The sequence below is a fragment of the Camelus bactrianus genome, chromosome 10 (genome assembly GCF_048773025.1).
Source record: "Camelus bactrianus isolate YW-2024 breed Bactrian camel chromosome 10, ASM4877302v1, whole genome shotgun sequence".
NCBI classification, from domain to species: domain Eukaryota; kingdom Metazoa; phylum Chordata; class Mammalia; order Artiodactyla; family Camelidae; genus Camelus; species Camelus bactrianus.
The window spans coordinates 1,393,426-1,408,951 of NC_133548.1; the positions used below are offsets into that span (position 1 = coordinate 1,393,426).

A 15,526-nucleotide genomic window follows, 5' to 3' on the forward strand; every position below is an offset into this window, starting at 1 on the left:
AATCCACCTGCCGCCCCTCAGCTCCCACCTCACGCGGCCTCTCAGGGCATCCTCTGCCTGCCTGCCCATCGCCGTCCTCCCTGGCATCCTCTGCCTGCCCGCCCCCAACGCGCTTGCAGACGCCCGTCCCCATTGGTCCCCAGGCTCCTCGGGCCCCCAGGCCAGGACTCCTGGACCCAGATCATCTGATGGGGAGGAGGGACGGAGTCACACAAGCAAACTGTGCATCTCCTCCCCATGGCAAAGCTTCGACGGCCCCGACCCCTGGATCCTCAGTGCAGGAGAGATGGCCAAGCTCCCCGGAGACCTGGTGCACCCCTCCAGCCGTCCCGCCCACCGGGTTCTACCTCCTGGGTCTCCGTGCTCCGCCTGCGTCCCCACCAACACCCCAGTCACCTCTGCTTGGGTTTTCTCTGGCCCAGGGTGTCCACGTCTAGATCCTTGTGCTCCCCGACCTTCTCTTGCTTCCTGCCTGTGCTGGCTGTTGGCACATTTGGACCCCTAGAGCATCCTGGGTGCGTGGCTTCTCGCTCCCTGGTCCCCGCTCCTCATAGGCTGGGGAGGCAGGAACTGGCTGGCCACCTGCCCATGGGAATGCCTAACTCTTCCTCCTGGGCACACACCTGAGGATAGGTGAGGCCAGGGACCACCATGCCCCAGCGTCCTTCATGGTCCCCCGCCCCTCCCCTGCTAGCTGGGATTCTGAGGTCCTCTGAAGGAGAAGCCTGGGGTCTCAGAATGAATGTAGAGCCCCCTCCCCAGCCACATGGCCTGGACTCGCGGGAGAATGGAGCGCCCTCGGTGCTCAGCGCCTGGATCGTGTGTTACAGGAGCACCTTCTTCCCTGACAGCACGACCCCTGCGCCAGCCGGAGAAAAGCCCCGCAGCCCGGGAGGCTCAGGCAGCAGCGGCACCGGCCGGGGCCTCTCCCCTCGGCGTGGAGACAGCCGTCTTCTTCCGTGTCCTTGCGTGGTGTCCCTCTGCGTGTGTCTGTGTCCTGATCTCCTCTTGTGAGGACGCTGGCCCTGTGGGATCGGGACCCACCCAGTGACCTCATCTAACCTGACTGTCTGCAAAGACCTTATTTCTTCATAAGCTCACAGGTGCGGGGGCTTAGGACCAGACGTGTGGGTTTTTAGGGGACACAGTTCAGCCCGCAGCACTCCCAAGCCCACCTGTCTCTCCAGCCCACACTGCTGTCTCCAGTCTCAACTTTTCTCTCCTGGATCCTCCAAACGCCCTCCCTCCTCATCCTCTGTCTGCCTCTCCCCCGACCCGCCCTCCAACCCGCAGAGGCTCCAGCTGCAGCCCAGTGGCTCTGCAGGCAGCCTCGCCGCCCCACCGGCCCGGAAGCCGCATTCCCGCCCCCTCCCGCGGCTGCTGGTCTCAGGCTTCGGCTGGTTGACTCGAGCCCTGGGTGCTCCGGCCAAAGCAGACAAGCAGCATCCTCTTCTGGCTTGACCTGCCCTGCTGCCCACTTCCCCATCCCTGACCCCTCCCCTGAGCTGCTTCCTCCCGCTCTCTCCCAGCCCCTCCTGAGCCTCTAGTCCTCGGTGTCACTTGAGCGTGCGGTCCTGACAGTGCTCTCCCCGGGGACCCACTCCACTTGGGCTCTGCAGGCCACCACATCCATGGACCCAGCTTCCCCTAGATGGTCCGCCTCAACGCCCCACAGGCAACAGGGCATCTGCCCCCGTCTGCCTCGCACAGAGCCCCCCCCCCCAGCGCCCCGGGGACCCGCACCTGTGGCTCAGCGCCTCCGGGCCAGAAGCCCCCCTGGTGCCCAGCTCGCCCGCCCACAGGGCTGGCTCCGTCCTGGCCTCTGGCTAGCTCGTTGCTCCCCTTGGTCACTCACCGTGTCGCTGGGCACTGCAGTGGGTTTGGGAAGGGTGGACAAGCAGTGGTCTCTGCTCTTCCCACGGCCCCTCTAGAGTTTGGGTGACTATGGCCAGGTGGGCAAGTAATGGCGTATCTCCTTGAGGAGACTTGGCTCTTGGGAGGAGGGCCCCGCCCTGTCTCACCGGCCGCCCAGCAGGGCACAGGCCCTGAATGTGTGCTGCCCTTTGCTAGTCGCTGGGCTCCCTAGAGATGTTTCTTGCCTTGTGGGGGTGAGGGATGGAGGCAAAGAGCTGGCTGTGGTGGGGGGTGGGGGTCAGAGAAGGGCCAACAGCCGGGGCTGAGCGGCTCCAGGGTGTTTCCCTTTGTTTTTAAGATGTTTGAACGTCTGCACATAAAAGCAGGGTAGGTGGAGTTGGGGGAGAGGCTGGAGGGATGGGGAGAGGGGCGCCCAGTAGTAAGATGGCCCTGGGATTCGGCAGGAGGAGCTGAGTGCTGGGGAGAGCAGGGTCTCTGAGCAGGAGCGGAGCTTGGAGAGGGAGACGGGGGTCCGGGGGGAGTGAGGACGGTGTGGTCCTCCTGGCTTGTGCTTCCTCTGTGGAGTCGGAGGGTGAGAACGAGAAGGGGAGGCCCTGGGGTGACCCCACGGAGAGCACTGTGTCCGGGCCCCCCCAGCACCCTGTGGGCCCCGGAGCATCCTTGGGTGTGGCTGCCTCGTGCCCCACCTGCTGCTCCCGGAGAACCGGCCCCTCCCACGCTCGGGCCTCAGTGAGCACTGGGACTGTCAGCAGGGCACAAAGAGGGAGGCAGGGATGTCAGTGTCCCGGGGGCGGCTGGAACAAAGTCCCACAGATGGGGTTCCAGGGGTCACGGGGCCGGGCTCTTCCCGAGACTCCTCCGAGCAGGAGTCTGTTTTGGGCCCCTCCCCCAGTTCTGGTGGTTTCCTGGGGATCTTCGGCTCGTAGACGCACCACCCCCATCTCTTCCTTCGCCTTCACACGCCCTTCTCCCTGCATGCAAGTCTGTCTCCAAACTTCCCCTTTTTAGAAGGACACCAGACATACTGTATGAATGACCTCATCTCAGCCAAGTGCATCTGCAGTGGCCCTGCTTTCATACAAGGTCCCGCTCCCAGGCGCGGGGGGTCAGGGCTTCCACGTGAGAGGGGGTCTGGTGAGTGCTCGCAGGGCTCAGAGGAGACTGAAAAGGTGGGCTGGGGCTGGTCAGCGCAGGCCTCCAAGGCCAGTCCAGGGCCTCTGGAGTTTACCTTTCAGGGAAGGCCTGCTTTGTGGGCCTGGAAGGGTCTCCCTACTGAAATTCTTAATAGCTTCTGAAGCAGAGGACCCCAGCTTTCATCTTGCACTGGACCCCACAAATGAGGGCACCGGTGCAGCCCTCAGGCAGTGAATGGCAGGGCGGGAGGCCACTGGGGGCGCCCTCGGCCTCTGCCTGCCCTCCCGCGTCCTGGCAAGGCCTCTAGACATCCCAGCTGTGTTGTTGGAGCCGACCTAACCAAAGGCCAGAGGAAGGACCTGGACAGCAGGTAGACCCCGGGTTGCCCCCGCGGACGAGGTGCCCAGGCATGTGGGGCAGGCGAGCTGAGCGCCCGCTCCTTGGGGATGCAGTCAGCCAGCCAGGGTGCTGAGGCCTGGCCCCCACGCACGTGGGTGTCCAGACAACCCCGCGTCCAAGGTGGGCGGGGAGTGACCCCAGGAATCCATGAGGCAGCAACCCTGACTTCGCAGGGACTGCGCCCCAAGGGCCCGTCTGTGGCGCTGAGCCCCGCTTGGCTCGGGCCCACCCGACATTCTCAAGTGCGGGACCCTTCCCGGAGCCTCCCCTCGCAGGGTGAGCCTTCTTGGTGCCTGTGGGTGGCGAAGGGGCCTTGTTGCCTCCCAGGTTGTCCCTGGGAGGGGCCCGCCCTGGTGGGTGAGCGCCCTGGGCCTCCTGCCTTCCCCAGCCTGGTGCCCTGGGGCCGCTCCAAGCCCCTTCCGTCTGGGTTTCTCGGGCCCACCGCTGGCCAGGGCTTGGCAAGCTGCCAGGGCTCCCTCTTCCCTTCTCCCGTGCCCGGGGGTGACCCGGGTCTGCCCACCTCCGTGGCTGTCCCAGCATGGCTTCATGGTGACGGCTGAGTCCCCAGTTGTGGGGCCTGCCCCCCACCACAGTGGCTCACCGCTCACTGATTTTTGAGCCCCTCGTCTGGCCACTCCCAGTGGCCGAGCACAGTGAGGGTGAAACGGCTCTGATCCATCCGCTCTTCCTGCTGGTCCCTCCTGGGAAGTCCCTGAGCACCCCGCCAGCCCAGTGACACTGACCATCCACCCGGTCAGTTCTGAGCTCCCGAAGCTTGGAGGGTGAGGGGAGGCAGGTCAAAGGGACAGAGGGAGGTGGGGTGGAGAGACCAGGGACCCCGACGGTTCGGGAAAGGAAAGCAAGTGCTGAGAGAATGTGTGGGGCCAGCAGGTGGGACAGCTCAGGCTGGCCCGGAGGTCGCCTGGAGAGCTCAGCCCAGGGCCCCGTGCACCAGGCGACGGCCGGAGCCCCGGGGTACCAGAGCATCTGTGCCGGGAGCACACCCAGATCTCCTCCCTGAGGGTCGCCATGCTGAACATGGAGGCTTAGGCACCAGGACAGCGCCCTGGTGCCTGGGGACCCAGCCGCACACAGGCGGGCTCCAAGGCGGGGCTGCCGGGGGCCCGGGGGAGCGTGGGGGCCCGTGTGCGGGGGTCCCCGCCCCCCACCCCCGCCCTCCAGGCCGCTGCGGCCCGCTTTGCGCTTCCTGATGGCGGTTTTCCCTCTTCTGCTCTTGCCTCTTGCAGCACCCCAGCCCAAGCCCACAGAGGCTCCCCGCCCCGACCTGCTGCCGGAGGGGGAAGTGAGGCCCGGCCGGCGGAGGGGGGCGGGGGGGGGCCCCAGGAGGCACCGAGAGCCGCAGCTCGCACACACAGCCCTCAGCGCGGCCACCCGACGCCAGGCGATGGCCGAGGCGCCCAGCCACCCGGGCTCTGAGGAGCAGCAGGAGCTGCTGGGGGACGAAGACGCAGGGTAAGGCCAGGGGCCAGGCCGTGGTCCGCAGGAGTCTTTGCCTTTACACGGTGGTGGTGGGGGGGGCACCCGGGGATCTGCAGCGCCGCGGGGGCTGGGGGCAGCACGCTGGCTGCAGGGCGCCTTCCTGGGCCCCCTTCTCACCCGTGGTGGGGAGCTGCCTCTTCCCTCTGCCTCTGCCGCTGGGCCTAACTGGGGGAGGCCGGGTTCCCCCACCAGCTGGCGGGGTGCTGACCTAGGACAAGGTGGGCTGAACGCTGGATACAGGAACCAGGACTCAGCCTAGACCGCGGGGCGAGAGACCAGGCCTTGGGCAGGCAGGGCCGAGGCTGTGAGGGCTGGAGGAGGTGGCGCCCGGGGCTTAGCCTCAGGACCTCCAAGCCTGTACCCGAGGCCCGCCCCCGTTCCCCTCCCGGTGGTGATGGAGAAGGGGGTCTTTCTCCAGCAGGTTCTTTCTGAGTGTCAGGCAGGTGCGGCTGGTTGGAAATGGATGTGAGGGGATGCGAGCAGAGGCTGTGTGTGGGTTGCCCAGGAAAAGGACTGCTTGTGTGTCCACAGCCAGAGCTCGGCATTGGAACCGTGCGGCCCAGGCCTCATCCGGGGGCGCCCGGTCTGCGCAGGGGCAGAGGAGGAGGCTTCCCGGCTGGGGCATGGGCTGTGGATGTGCCGGCGAGCAGGCTGAGCCATGCTGTGGGGCTCCATCTGCCCCAGGGTGCAGGTCCCAGAGAGATGGGAGCAGTCAGGTCTTGGGGACAGTCAGGGGATGGGGGTAGTGTGGAGAGAGGGAACACCAGCCCAGGAGGAGGACAGTGGGGGCTGCTGCCCAGGTGAAGGGAAGGCAAGGGGCCTCGGCGAGGGGGTGAGACACCCGGAGCCACAGGGTGGAGACTGAGCCCCCCAGGGCCATCTCCCGTTTGCCCCAGAGCTACTGCTGTGGGGGCAGTTGGGGAGAAGGCAGAGGAGGGGGGCCCACCATGACCCCCCCGAGCAGCCACGGGCAGGGTTCCCCACAGCCTCAGGGTTGACTTGCAAAGTGGGTTCTGCCCCCAGCTCTCATGCAGGAGGCTAGAGGTGGAGGTACCGCGCCTGTGTGATGCTTCACTGATAACCCGGGGAAGGCGGAAGTGTCTGATGGGGAGTTGAAGGGGGTGCGTGTGTGTGCGCATGCGTATCCTTGCTGAATTCCCTGTGGGGTCTCTGGTTCAGGGGCTTGAGGGGGCTGAGTCTCAGGGGAAGGGGAGGCTGAGCAGCAGCTGGGCTGCGGGGTCCAGGTGAGGGTCCTGGTGCCCGTGATGGTGAGGGTCCTGGTGCCCGTGATGGCCCGGGGCTCTGCGGGGAGCTGGAGTGGTGAGGCGGGAGGCAAGGTCCGTGCTGTGTGCCCCAGGAGATGTCCGTGTGCTTCCAGAGAGGCAGGCCGTTCTGCACACGCATGCACAGCAGGTAACTGGGGACAGCTGTGTCCCCGTGCAGATGCAGCTCCCCACGTCAGCGCCGTCTGAGCCCTGGGCTCTGCGTGCTCCTCCAGCCACCACATGTCCATAGAAGGGCACAGTTTGAGCCGCCTGGCTGGGGCCTGCCCCTCCTTGGCCCCATCCTTGACCCCCCCCCCCAGCTGTCATGCATGCGGAGGAGAGGAAGAAGGTAGCAGAGGGCCCGGCCACCAGCCCAGGTCCAGACGGGGGCTGGGGGGACAGGGCCAGCTCACTGGTGCCTGTTCAGGGGCCTGAGGCTCATTTGTGTGGGGTCTGTCAGGAGCTGGGAGGGAGAGCTGGCTGGATGCACCCCCAGCCCCAGAGCCAGGGCGCCCCCACGGACGTCACCCCCACCATGGTGTGCGACCGACACTGACATTTCAGAATGAAACCGAGACCCAGGGCGGGTGGGGCTCTCGTTTCACAAGGTGACTGAGGGAACCGGGGATTTTCCTGTCCAGGATGAGTGAGAAGTCCCCGACGCTCAGGCCAGGGACATGTGGCCTGGGAAGCCCCTCCCGGGAGCCCCCAGGAGGGCGAGGCTGGGCAGGGTCTGCTGGGGCTGGAGCACAGCCGACCAGACCCACCCCCCTACCCCACCCGCACTGCCCATGGAGGGGCTGTCAAGGATTCGGGCCCTCGCCCAGGACAGGCCCTGCCCTTTCGACTGGGCAGATGGACCGTCCCCCGAGACCGCCCCAGGGTGGGGCCTCCCTACTCAGACTGTCCCAGCCCCTCAGAGATCCCGTGTCACCCCGACTCTCCTGGGGGCCAGATGGGCCCACGCTGGGTCCTTCCGGTGCCCACGTCCCCGTGGCAGGATTCCACCTGCAGACAGGCTCGCTGGAGCCCTGGCGTCACCCCTGCTACAGCCCAGCCCGCCCTGGTCCCCAGGCCCCTGCCTTTGCCACGCTTTTTCTCCATGAGGCAGTTGGACCGTGTCCTCCCATGCACAGAACCATCCACCACGGGGCCACAAAGCCCCCCCAGGCAGCCACTCCAGGCCTGCCCTGGCCACGCTGACCACACCTCCCCCCACAGTCTGGCCTTCCCAGTTCTAGAAGATGTCGGAATCACTACGACTTTGCACAGGCCCTTCCTCAACCTACCTGTGCAGGGTTCTGAAGGCTTGCCACGTCCCCTACCGCCTCGGGCTGGCCACTCTCCAAGTCTGCCACTGCCCGCGGTGGGGTTGGCCCCAAAGCCCGGGCCCTGGCCTCCCCCTCAGCTAGGTGGTTGTGGCCCTGGATGACCCTGGCTGGGGCAGGGAGGGCTGAGTGGTGTCTCCCGGCCCCCTAGGCCTCTGGCCCTCACCGCCCGCCCAGCAGGGCGTGACCCCCATTCCCCGGGGATTCATGGATGCTGTGTCCATCTCTTCTCCGTGTGCTGAGCTGAGGGGGGACGGCAGAGCAAGGATCGCCTGCAGGGCCACCCTCGGCAGGGTCCCCTTCTGGGCCATCTGTCCCTCTCGGCCTTGCCCTCTGGGCTGCAGGGTCCCCATGGGGCTGCCGGCAGCTGGCAGCTGGAGGCTTGTGTGCCCTGACAAACTTCATCTTTCCACCCCTGTAAGGGAGCCAAGGGCGGGAAGAGCTTGTGGCACTGGACGGGCAGAACCCCAAGGAAGATTGGCAGCCCCCACACAGCCAGGCACCCATTTGCCTTCCTGGCAGGGCCGGCACCACCTGAGGCAGCCAGGTACGCAGCCCCAGAGCAGCGGGTGGTGCCAAAGGCCACTCAGGAGGTAGGGCGGGACAGGCAGAATCAGGCCCCGGCCCCAGCCCCAGATTGATGGGGTGGAGGGATGGGGGGGCCACACACTGGGGCTCCTTCAGGGTCCAGACTAGGAGGTGGCAGCCAGAGTTGGGTCGGACTCAGGACCCCCAGGTGGGTCTCATCTCCTCCCCACCCAGGGCAGGGGTCTCAGGGAGGAGGGAGGCCGGGCTCAGCCGGGACGATGGACGCCTTCCCCCCGCGCCTCCTCTAGCCTTCTGTCTGGACCCTTCGCACCCCGTCCTCGGGTGGGGGAGAGGGAGAGGACCTCCTCACATGCTTGGGGAAGCCGCTGCAGGGCCCACCCTGCTGACTTGGGAAGTCAGAAACCCTTCCCTGCGTCCCACCCCCGTCCTGGTCTCCATCTGCCTCCTCCTCCAGCAATCCTGGAGCCGTGGGGGCAGAGCCAGGAGGGTCTCGAGGCCGGAACAGGCGGGCCCAGCCAGGGAGGCACCGTGGGTCTGCGCAGTGCTGCCCTCCCCTTCACGACCCCCACTACTGTCTGCCTCTGCCTCATCCCTCAGAGGGTACCAGAGCAGTGGGCCAGCCCTCGGTCGGGAAGATGAGGTTCCTAGGAGCCCTGGGCTGGGGCCGTGAGTGCCGCCTTTGCTCTCCTGGGCTCTGCGCTTCCAGTGCAGGCGGAGGTCGGGGACAGGCACGGACCTCCGGGGTGCGGGGCACTGGCCACTACGTCTGGGCTAGTGCTTCCCGGAGCGAGGCAGCCCTGCCCCTGAGGCCTCGGTTTCTCCATCTGCACGGTTGGGGTCATGGCTACTCAGCACTCACTCGGCTGTGCCAGCCTCACCGAGCTCTTCATGCCGAGGGTCTCACTGCCCAGCCTGTGAGGCAGGTGCCAGGGCCCCTACTTCCACCAGCAGAAACCAAGGCTTAAGGGCTGAACGTCCTCCCCGAGGGCCAGCCGCTGGCCACCGGCGTGTAGCGTGTGCTTCCTAACACTGCTACCCTGGGCGAGCGCAGGCCCCCTGCCACCTGGCAAGGACTCGGGCTGGGGGGGGGGCGGGGGTCCGGGGCTGGGGCGCTGCCCCTCATGGGTTCTGCAGGGTGCCCTGAGGTTCCCATCCGAATGAGGACCGTGCGTCCCAAGGCCCACCCAGAACAGGGCACAGCTCAGGAGACACCACTAGGGACCTCCCCCGAAGCAGAAATGGGACTTGGCATGGCCAGAACGAGACGGTTCTCTCCAGGGGCGTTAGAAAGGAGCCCTCGGCTGCTCTCCCAGGACCCAGCCCCCCACACTTTGCAGCCAGGGATTCCCTACTCCAGGGACTACCAAGGGTCTTTTTGGAGACCGGGGGCTCCAGGCCACCAGCGAGGGGAGCTCCCAGACCTCACCAGCCCCCGAGCGCCCCGAGGCAGACGGAGGCAGACGCTCTGCACCGACTATGAGCTGAGACCCGGAGGGGAAAGCCCGCGCCTGGGGTGCAGGGCCAGGGACTCTCGGCCAGACCGGGGCCCCGCCCCGTCCCTTCCCCAACGCCCAAGAGCCTGAAGCAGGGGCTGGGGCCGTGCGGGTGTGGCGTTCATAGGAAGTAAGAGGACGGAGAAAAGCAGGCCTCCTAGCACCGCCAGCCGGCAGCCCTGCAGTGCGGGGCACAGGACACAGGAGGAGGGCGGGGTGAGCGGGGCCCTGGCCCTTCCTGGGGGCCAGGCCAGTCTGCCCCAACTCCATCCGCGGCCTCCGTGTGGGAAGGGGAGAGCCGTTGGGGTGGCAGGAGGAGCACTGTCTGATCCCACTGGCTGTCAGGAGGGGCTGTCTGGGAACCTAGGATCGGTCTGACCCCCGACTCTGCCCCGAGACACTCACCTTGCCCTGCAGGAATGGGGGGACTTGGGATACTGGCCACGGCGGGACAGCAGAGGTCAGCAGGGACAGCTGGCAGGGGTAGGGGTGACAGTAACAGGGCGCAGTGGTGGTGGGTTCTGGACCCTCAGCTTTCGCAGGTGTCGCACAGGCTGTGGACTGTGGGTGAGGAGCGAGAGGGTCACCGCCGGGCCCTGCGCCTGGCAGGTGGGGTGGCAGACGCTACTCCTTCCCGCCCCCAGGGGAGGACACAGGCCCCTCCCTCCCTCCGAGGGCACCCGTGCCGCCCCCCCCCCAGAAGAGGGCGCCTGTGCCCCACCCCCGAAAACTGCCCTGCTGATGGCTTCCCTTCCAGGTGACCCGAGGCTGCCTACTCCCCCTCCCGCCTTTCCCGGGTACTCTCTTCAGAAGAGAAATGGGACTTGGGACAGGTGGACCTGGCCAGTCGATTCCAGAGGAATCTGGAAAGAAGCTTTCAGCCTTTCTCCTGGTCCCAGCCCCTCCCTAAAGTCCCAGCTTTACCGCTATACCCCACCCCATCGTCCTGGCCTCTCTCCCTGGGCTGGACTGAGGCACGGTTAAAACCGATGAGTAATCAGAGACATTTCTCTATTTGGAGCCACCCAGGAGCCACTGAGGCCACCAGCTCTGACCCCCTCTCCCGCAGCCCGCCCCACGTGGGCTCTCACTGGCTGTGTGCATGTGTGTGTCTGTGTGTGCTGAGAAGGTCTGAATAAAGGACAGCTCCCTATCTCTCAGCCCTTATTTAGGTTCTGTTGTGGCACTTAGTCTCTGGGTCATGAGGGTCTGTTCCTTTATCTTCTTTAACCACAAGCTTATGAACCATGTCTTAGTCACAGAAGAAAGAAAAAAGGAAAATAAAAGATTCAGTGAGAGAGAAAAGTATGAACGAAAGGAAAGGTAGACAAAGAAAGGTAGGAGCTAGGAATAACCGGCTGATGGATGATGAGTGGATGGATGGATGGATGGAGAGGGGGGTGATTGGATGGATAAGTGAATGGATAGAAGAACATATGTATGTCCGTCTGGATGGTTGGATGGATAGATGACAGAGATGGATGATGGGTGGCTCTATGATGGATCAGTGATGAATAGATAAATGATGGATGGAAAAATAATGGATTGATAGTGGGTGGATAGGTGCATGGATGGATGGACTGAAGAACATATGATGTCAATCTGAATGAATGGATAAATGATGGATAGATGGGTGGTGGGTAAATAGATGATGGATTACTGATGAATGGATAGATAAATGATGAGCGGATGGATGGGTGGATGAAAGGATACATGAGTGAGTGAATGGATGGATGATGGGTGGGTGGATTGACGGATGGGTAAATGGATGGATGGATGGATAATAGGTGGATAGATAGGTGGATAAATAGATAAATGTGAGTAGATGGATGGGCGGATGAATGAGTAAAGGGATGGATAGATGGATAATGGGTGGACGGATGGGTGGATTAATAGATGGATAAAGAGACAGAAGGATGGAAGGAGGAGAGAATGGATGGATGAATAATGAGTAAAAGGATGAGTGAATGGGTAGATAAATGGTGGATAGATGGATGGGTGGGTGGATGGATAGGTGGATGAGTAGATGGATAGATGGAAGGACAAGTGATGGGTAAGTGATGGATAGAAGAATGGTGGGTAGATAGATGAGTGAATAGATGGATAATAGGTGGATGAATAGATGGATGGATGATTGGACGGATGATGGGTGGATGGAGGGTGGATGGATGGATGAAAGGAGGGATGTGTGGATGGAAATGATGGGTGGATGAATGAGTGGATAAGTAGATAGAGGATGGATGATGGGTGGATCGATGAGTGGATTAATGGATGGGTAGATGGATGGAGTGGATGGTTGGATAAATGAATAGAGGAATGAGTGGGTGAATGAATGATGGTTGGATGGATGGATAGATAGATGAGTGGATGAATGGATGGATGATGTGTATATGGATGGGGGTTTGGATGGAAGGGTGGATGGGTGGATGGAAGAGTGGATGGATGGATGATGGATGATGGGTGGATGAATAGATGGATGAATGAGTGAGTAGATGGATGGATGGGTGAATGAATGAATGGATGGATGGAAGGATGGATGATGGGTGGATGGGCAAATGGATGGATGGATGGATTGTGGGAGGATGGGCAAGTGGATGGATGGATGGATGATGATGGATAGGTGAATGGAATGATAGGTAGATGGATGGATGTGTGGATGGACTGGTGGATGGACACATGAAATGGAATTATGGATTGGTGGATAGATAAATGGATAAATATGGATAAATAGAATGTAGACAGATAAATGACAGGACAGATAAGCAGAAGGTTTCAGGACAGGTAGGCATAGAAACAGATATAAAGAGTGGATAGAGTTTTAGATTGACAGGTGGGCAATTACAGAAAGAGATGGATGAGTAGAAAGATAGATAATGAGTAAATAGCTATGTGACTTGATGCTGGATGAACTACTGGAAAGGACTGGTGAAGCGACACACCTAAATCAGGAATTTTGCACTCACTCTTCTCTCTTCCTAGAACATTCTCTTCTGCCATTGTATACAGCTATCATACCCAAGTCCCTCTTCAGATAAGGAAAGGCTTATTCTTTCCCATGGGACTTCCTTTTGGCTACCATGCACAGAATACATCAGTCCCCTTCAGAACTCCATGTCCCCTTACCCTGAGTTGCATCACCTGACATCTTACACATGTACTGTTCATTGTTTTGTTCCCACTAAAATGCCATCTTTGTGAGAACAGGGACCTTGTTAACACTGAACTCCGACAGAAGCGAATACAGTAGCATTCAATAAATTTTTTGGAAAATATATGGATAAGTGGGCAATCATATAAAGATAAATGGAGCGGTGGAATAAGTGGGCGGTTGGATGAGATACGGATGTGTGAATAGATGGGTGAAAGTAACAGTAGCTCACATTTATCGACAATTCACTATGCTCCAGTAACTTCTTTAAGTATTAACCCATTTGGATGGCATTATGGGCAAAATGATGGGCAAATATGTTTATTGCAGGACAAACATACATACACACGCACAACTGGATGTGTGACTTGCTAGGTAGGAAGATGGGCAGACATGTGGATGGTTGGAGAGGGAGATATATGAATGGATGGGAGGATAAATATTAAAATATTTCAAGAGATGAGTTGATGTAAGGACAGTAGAATATTTGGAGAGATAGAAGAATGTATTGAAGAATGAATAAATAGTTCACTGGCTGGGTAGCTGGGCAAATAGATACACAAATTGATGGATACGTAGGTAACAGTGAGTAACATATTGAGTAGTTATTCTGTTTATAATGGATGGATGGCTACTGAGGGCTTCTTTTAAGTGTTTTACAGGTTTTACGTGTGTAAGACATTTAGACAAACAGATGGATGAATGGTGGTCGAATGAGTCAACAGATGGAAGGATATATGAGTGGGTAGGTGGGTGGATACCCACTCAATGAAGAAAAGTAAAGAGAAAGGGATGTACATGGTTATACATGTATTGATGGATGCTTGATTGATTGAATAAATTGATGGAAGGCTGTATTGTTTATATGGGTAATTGAATGGGTAGGTATATTGAGAAATTGATGCATTGATAAATGATACATAGAAAGACAGACAGCTATATAAAGGGGATGGATGGAAGGATGAATGGATGGAGGATGGATGGAGGGATGAATGGATGGAGGATGGATAGAGGATGGATGCAGGATGGATGGGTGGGTGCGTGGATAGATGGACAAATAACAGTAGAGCTGACATCAAATACTCTGCCCTACTCTTCCTGTTAGAACACACCCTGGTTATAAAACCACGAATCCTGGCCACTTTATCTAGAGATGTATTCTTGCTGCCTCCCACTCATCAGTTTCTGATAAATAATCCTGCAATTCTAAGTTCTCAGTGACAGGGAACTCCCGCAATCCCAAGACAGCCCTCTCCCCTGTGAAAATATTTTTCCTTCTTTTGAACCAAGATACGCCTTGGCACACTTCACTCCTGGCTGTCTGCGACCAGAATTCCAGAACTAAGAGGCGAGGAGGGGATGGGCAGCTTGAGATGGAAATGAAACACACACGTACTTCCCCCAAGGTGATCTGGTTCAGCCTGAGGCCTGGCCCTGCCACCCTCCCTCCTTCCTCGTCCACCAGAATCCTGAGGTCTCTGTAGCTCTGGCTGGGGGCTGGGGTGGGCAGGGGCCGCAGCTGTCTCAGCAGCAGACCCCACATTCTCTGCCTCCCCCTGGGTTATGGGGGGAAGCGAGAAGCCATTGGCTCCCCTCCAGACGAGCTGTGGGTCACAGCCTGAAGTGGGTGGGGGAGGACTCTGAGTCGGATTTCCTGACCCCCACGCCGTCTCCACCAGCCAGCCGCCACCTAAGTCACCGCAGGCCCATGGGCCATATGGAAATTTTCCGACTGTTGCCGCCACCTCGGACACACACTGCACTCACACAGGATCCACCCGCGCGTCCGCCCGCTCGCTGATCTGACCATTACCTGGCCCTTCGTCTACTCACAAACCCCCAGGTGCTCCCTGGCCCCCCAGCACAGCCAGAGGTCAGACTAGCTGCGGAAGCCAGAGGGCCATTCCTCTGCGGCTGGGGGATGGAGGGTGGCGGGGGTAGGCCGGGCCAGTGCTGGGGTGGCCAGCGGTCGGCAGACCTGGCTGGGTTCTGGCTCTACCAGGCCCCCTCCCAGCTCTCCGACCTCGGGTACCAGTCTGAGCCTTGGTTTCCCCATCCTATCTGGGCCACGGGTACAGTGGCAGCTGCCTCTCCAGGCGGTCGTGAGCGCCGGCGAGCCTGGTGAGCTCCTCGGTGTGAGAGGGCTCAGTGCGGGCTGGCCCTTGGCGACTCCCCGTGAGCCTGAGTGCGGGCCCTCCCTCATCTGGCCACTGGGCCACTCGCCCCAGGGTTGTCAAGTGAGTCACGGTGACTAAGCCCAACCAGAGGAACAGCGGGCTGGGCTGCTCTTCCCGGGCCTTGGCCAGAGCACGGGCACGGGGGCAGCTGGCCGGGGCACCCCTGACCTGGTGCCACCAGCCACTTCTTGGGGGCATGGCTCTCCCCCACCAACAGCGGAGGCTGTGTGCCTCCCTGCCGCTTGGGGCCTTGCTGCTCTGACCCTCCACTGCAGCCTGGCAGGGGGCTGCGGAGGGCGGAAGCCTCCCAGCCTGGGGAGCAGAGAGGATTCCTGGGGTGCCCGGGCCTCCCCCCTGGATGTGACAACAGGAGCAGAGGGCTGGGAAGAAACAAAGGGAAAATGGAGAACAGGGAGGGAGGGGAGAGGAGGGGGAGGGGAGGAGGGAGAGGAGGAAGGGAGGGGAGAGGAAGGGAGGGGGAGGGAAGGAGGGAGACAGAGATAGAGACAGAGAGACACCAGAGGGAAAAGAGAGGAGAGAGGGGCCGAGTGTGGGACCAGGGAGGCCGAGGGGCCACAGGGGAAGGCACAGAGGGCCCTGGACCTGGGGCCAGAGATGAGCTAGGCCAGGACCAGGCGAGGGGAGAGGCAGGCAGGGA

General features: G+C 61.2%; 1 protein-coding gene across 6 annotated transcripts in view; it reads left to right on the forward strand.

The window, feature by feature from the left end:
• The first annotated feature begins 2,888 nt into the window (after positions 1–2,888).
• Positions 2,889–15,526, forward strand: part of LSP1 (lymphocyte specific protein 1) — a 36,725-nt gene continuing 24,087 nt past the window's right edge. For 4 of the 6 annotated variants that reach the window (XM_074371401.1, XM_074371403.1, XM_074371402.1 and 1 more), the window contains exons 1-2: positions 3,441–3,684; positions 4,656–4,881. In XM_074371401.1, the coding sequence (XP_074227502.1) occupies positions 3,456–3,684; positions 4,656–4,881 (455 nt within the window). In that variant the 5' untranslated portion in view covers positions 3,441–3,455. Of the gene's footprint in view, positions 3,010–3,361; positions 3,380–3,440; positions 3,685–4,655; positions 4,882–15,526 lie in introns of those variants that run through there. The other 2 variants (XM_074371405.1, XM_074371408.1) reach the window with 2 other exon arrangements.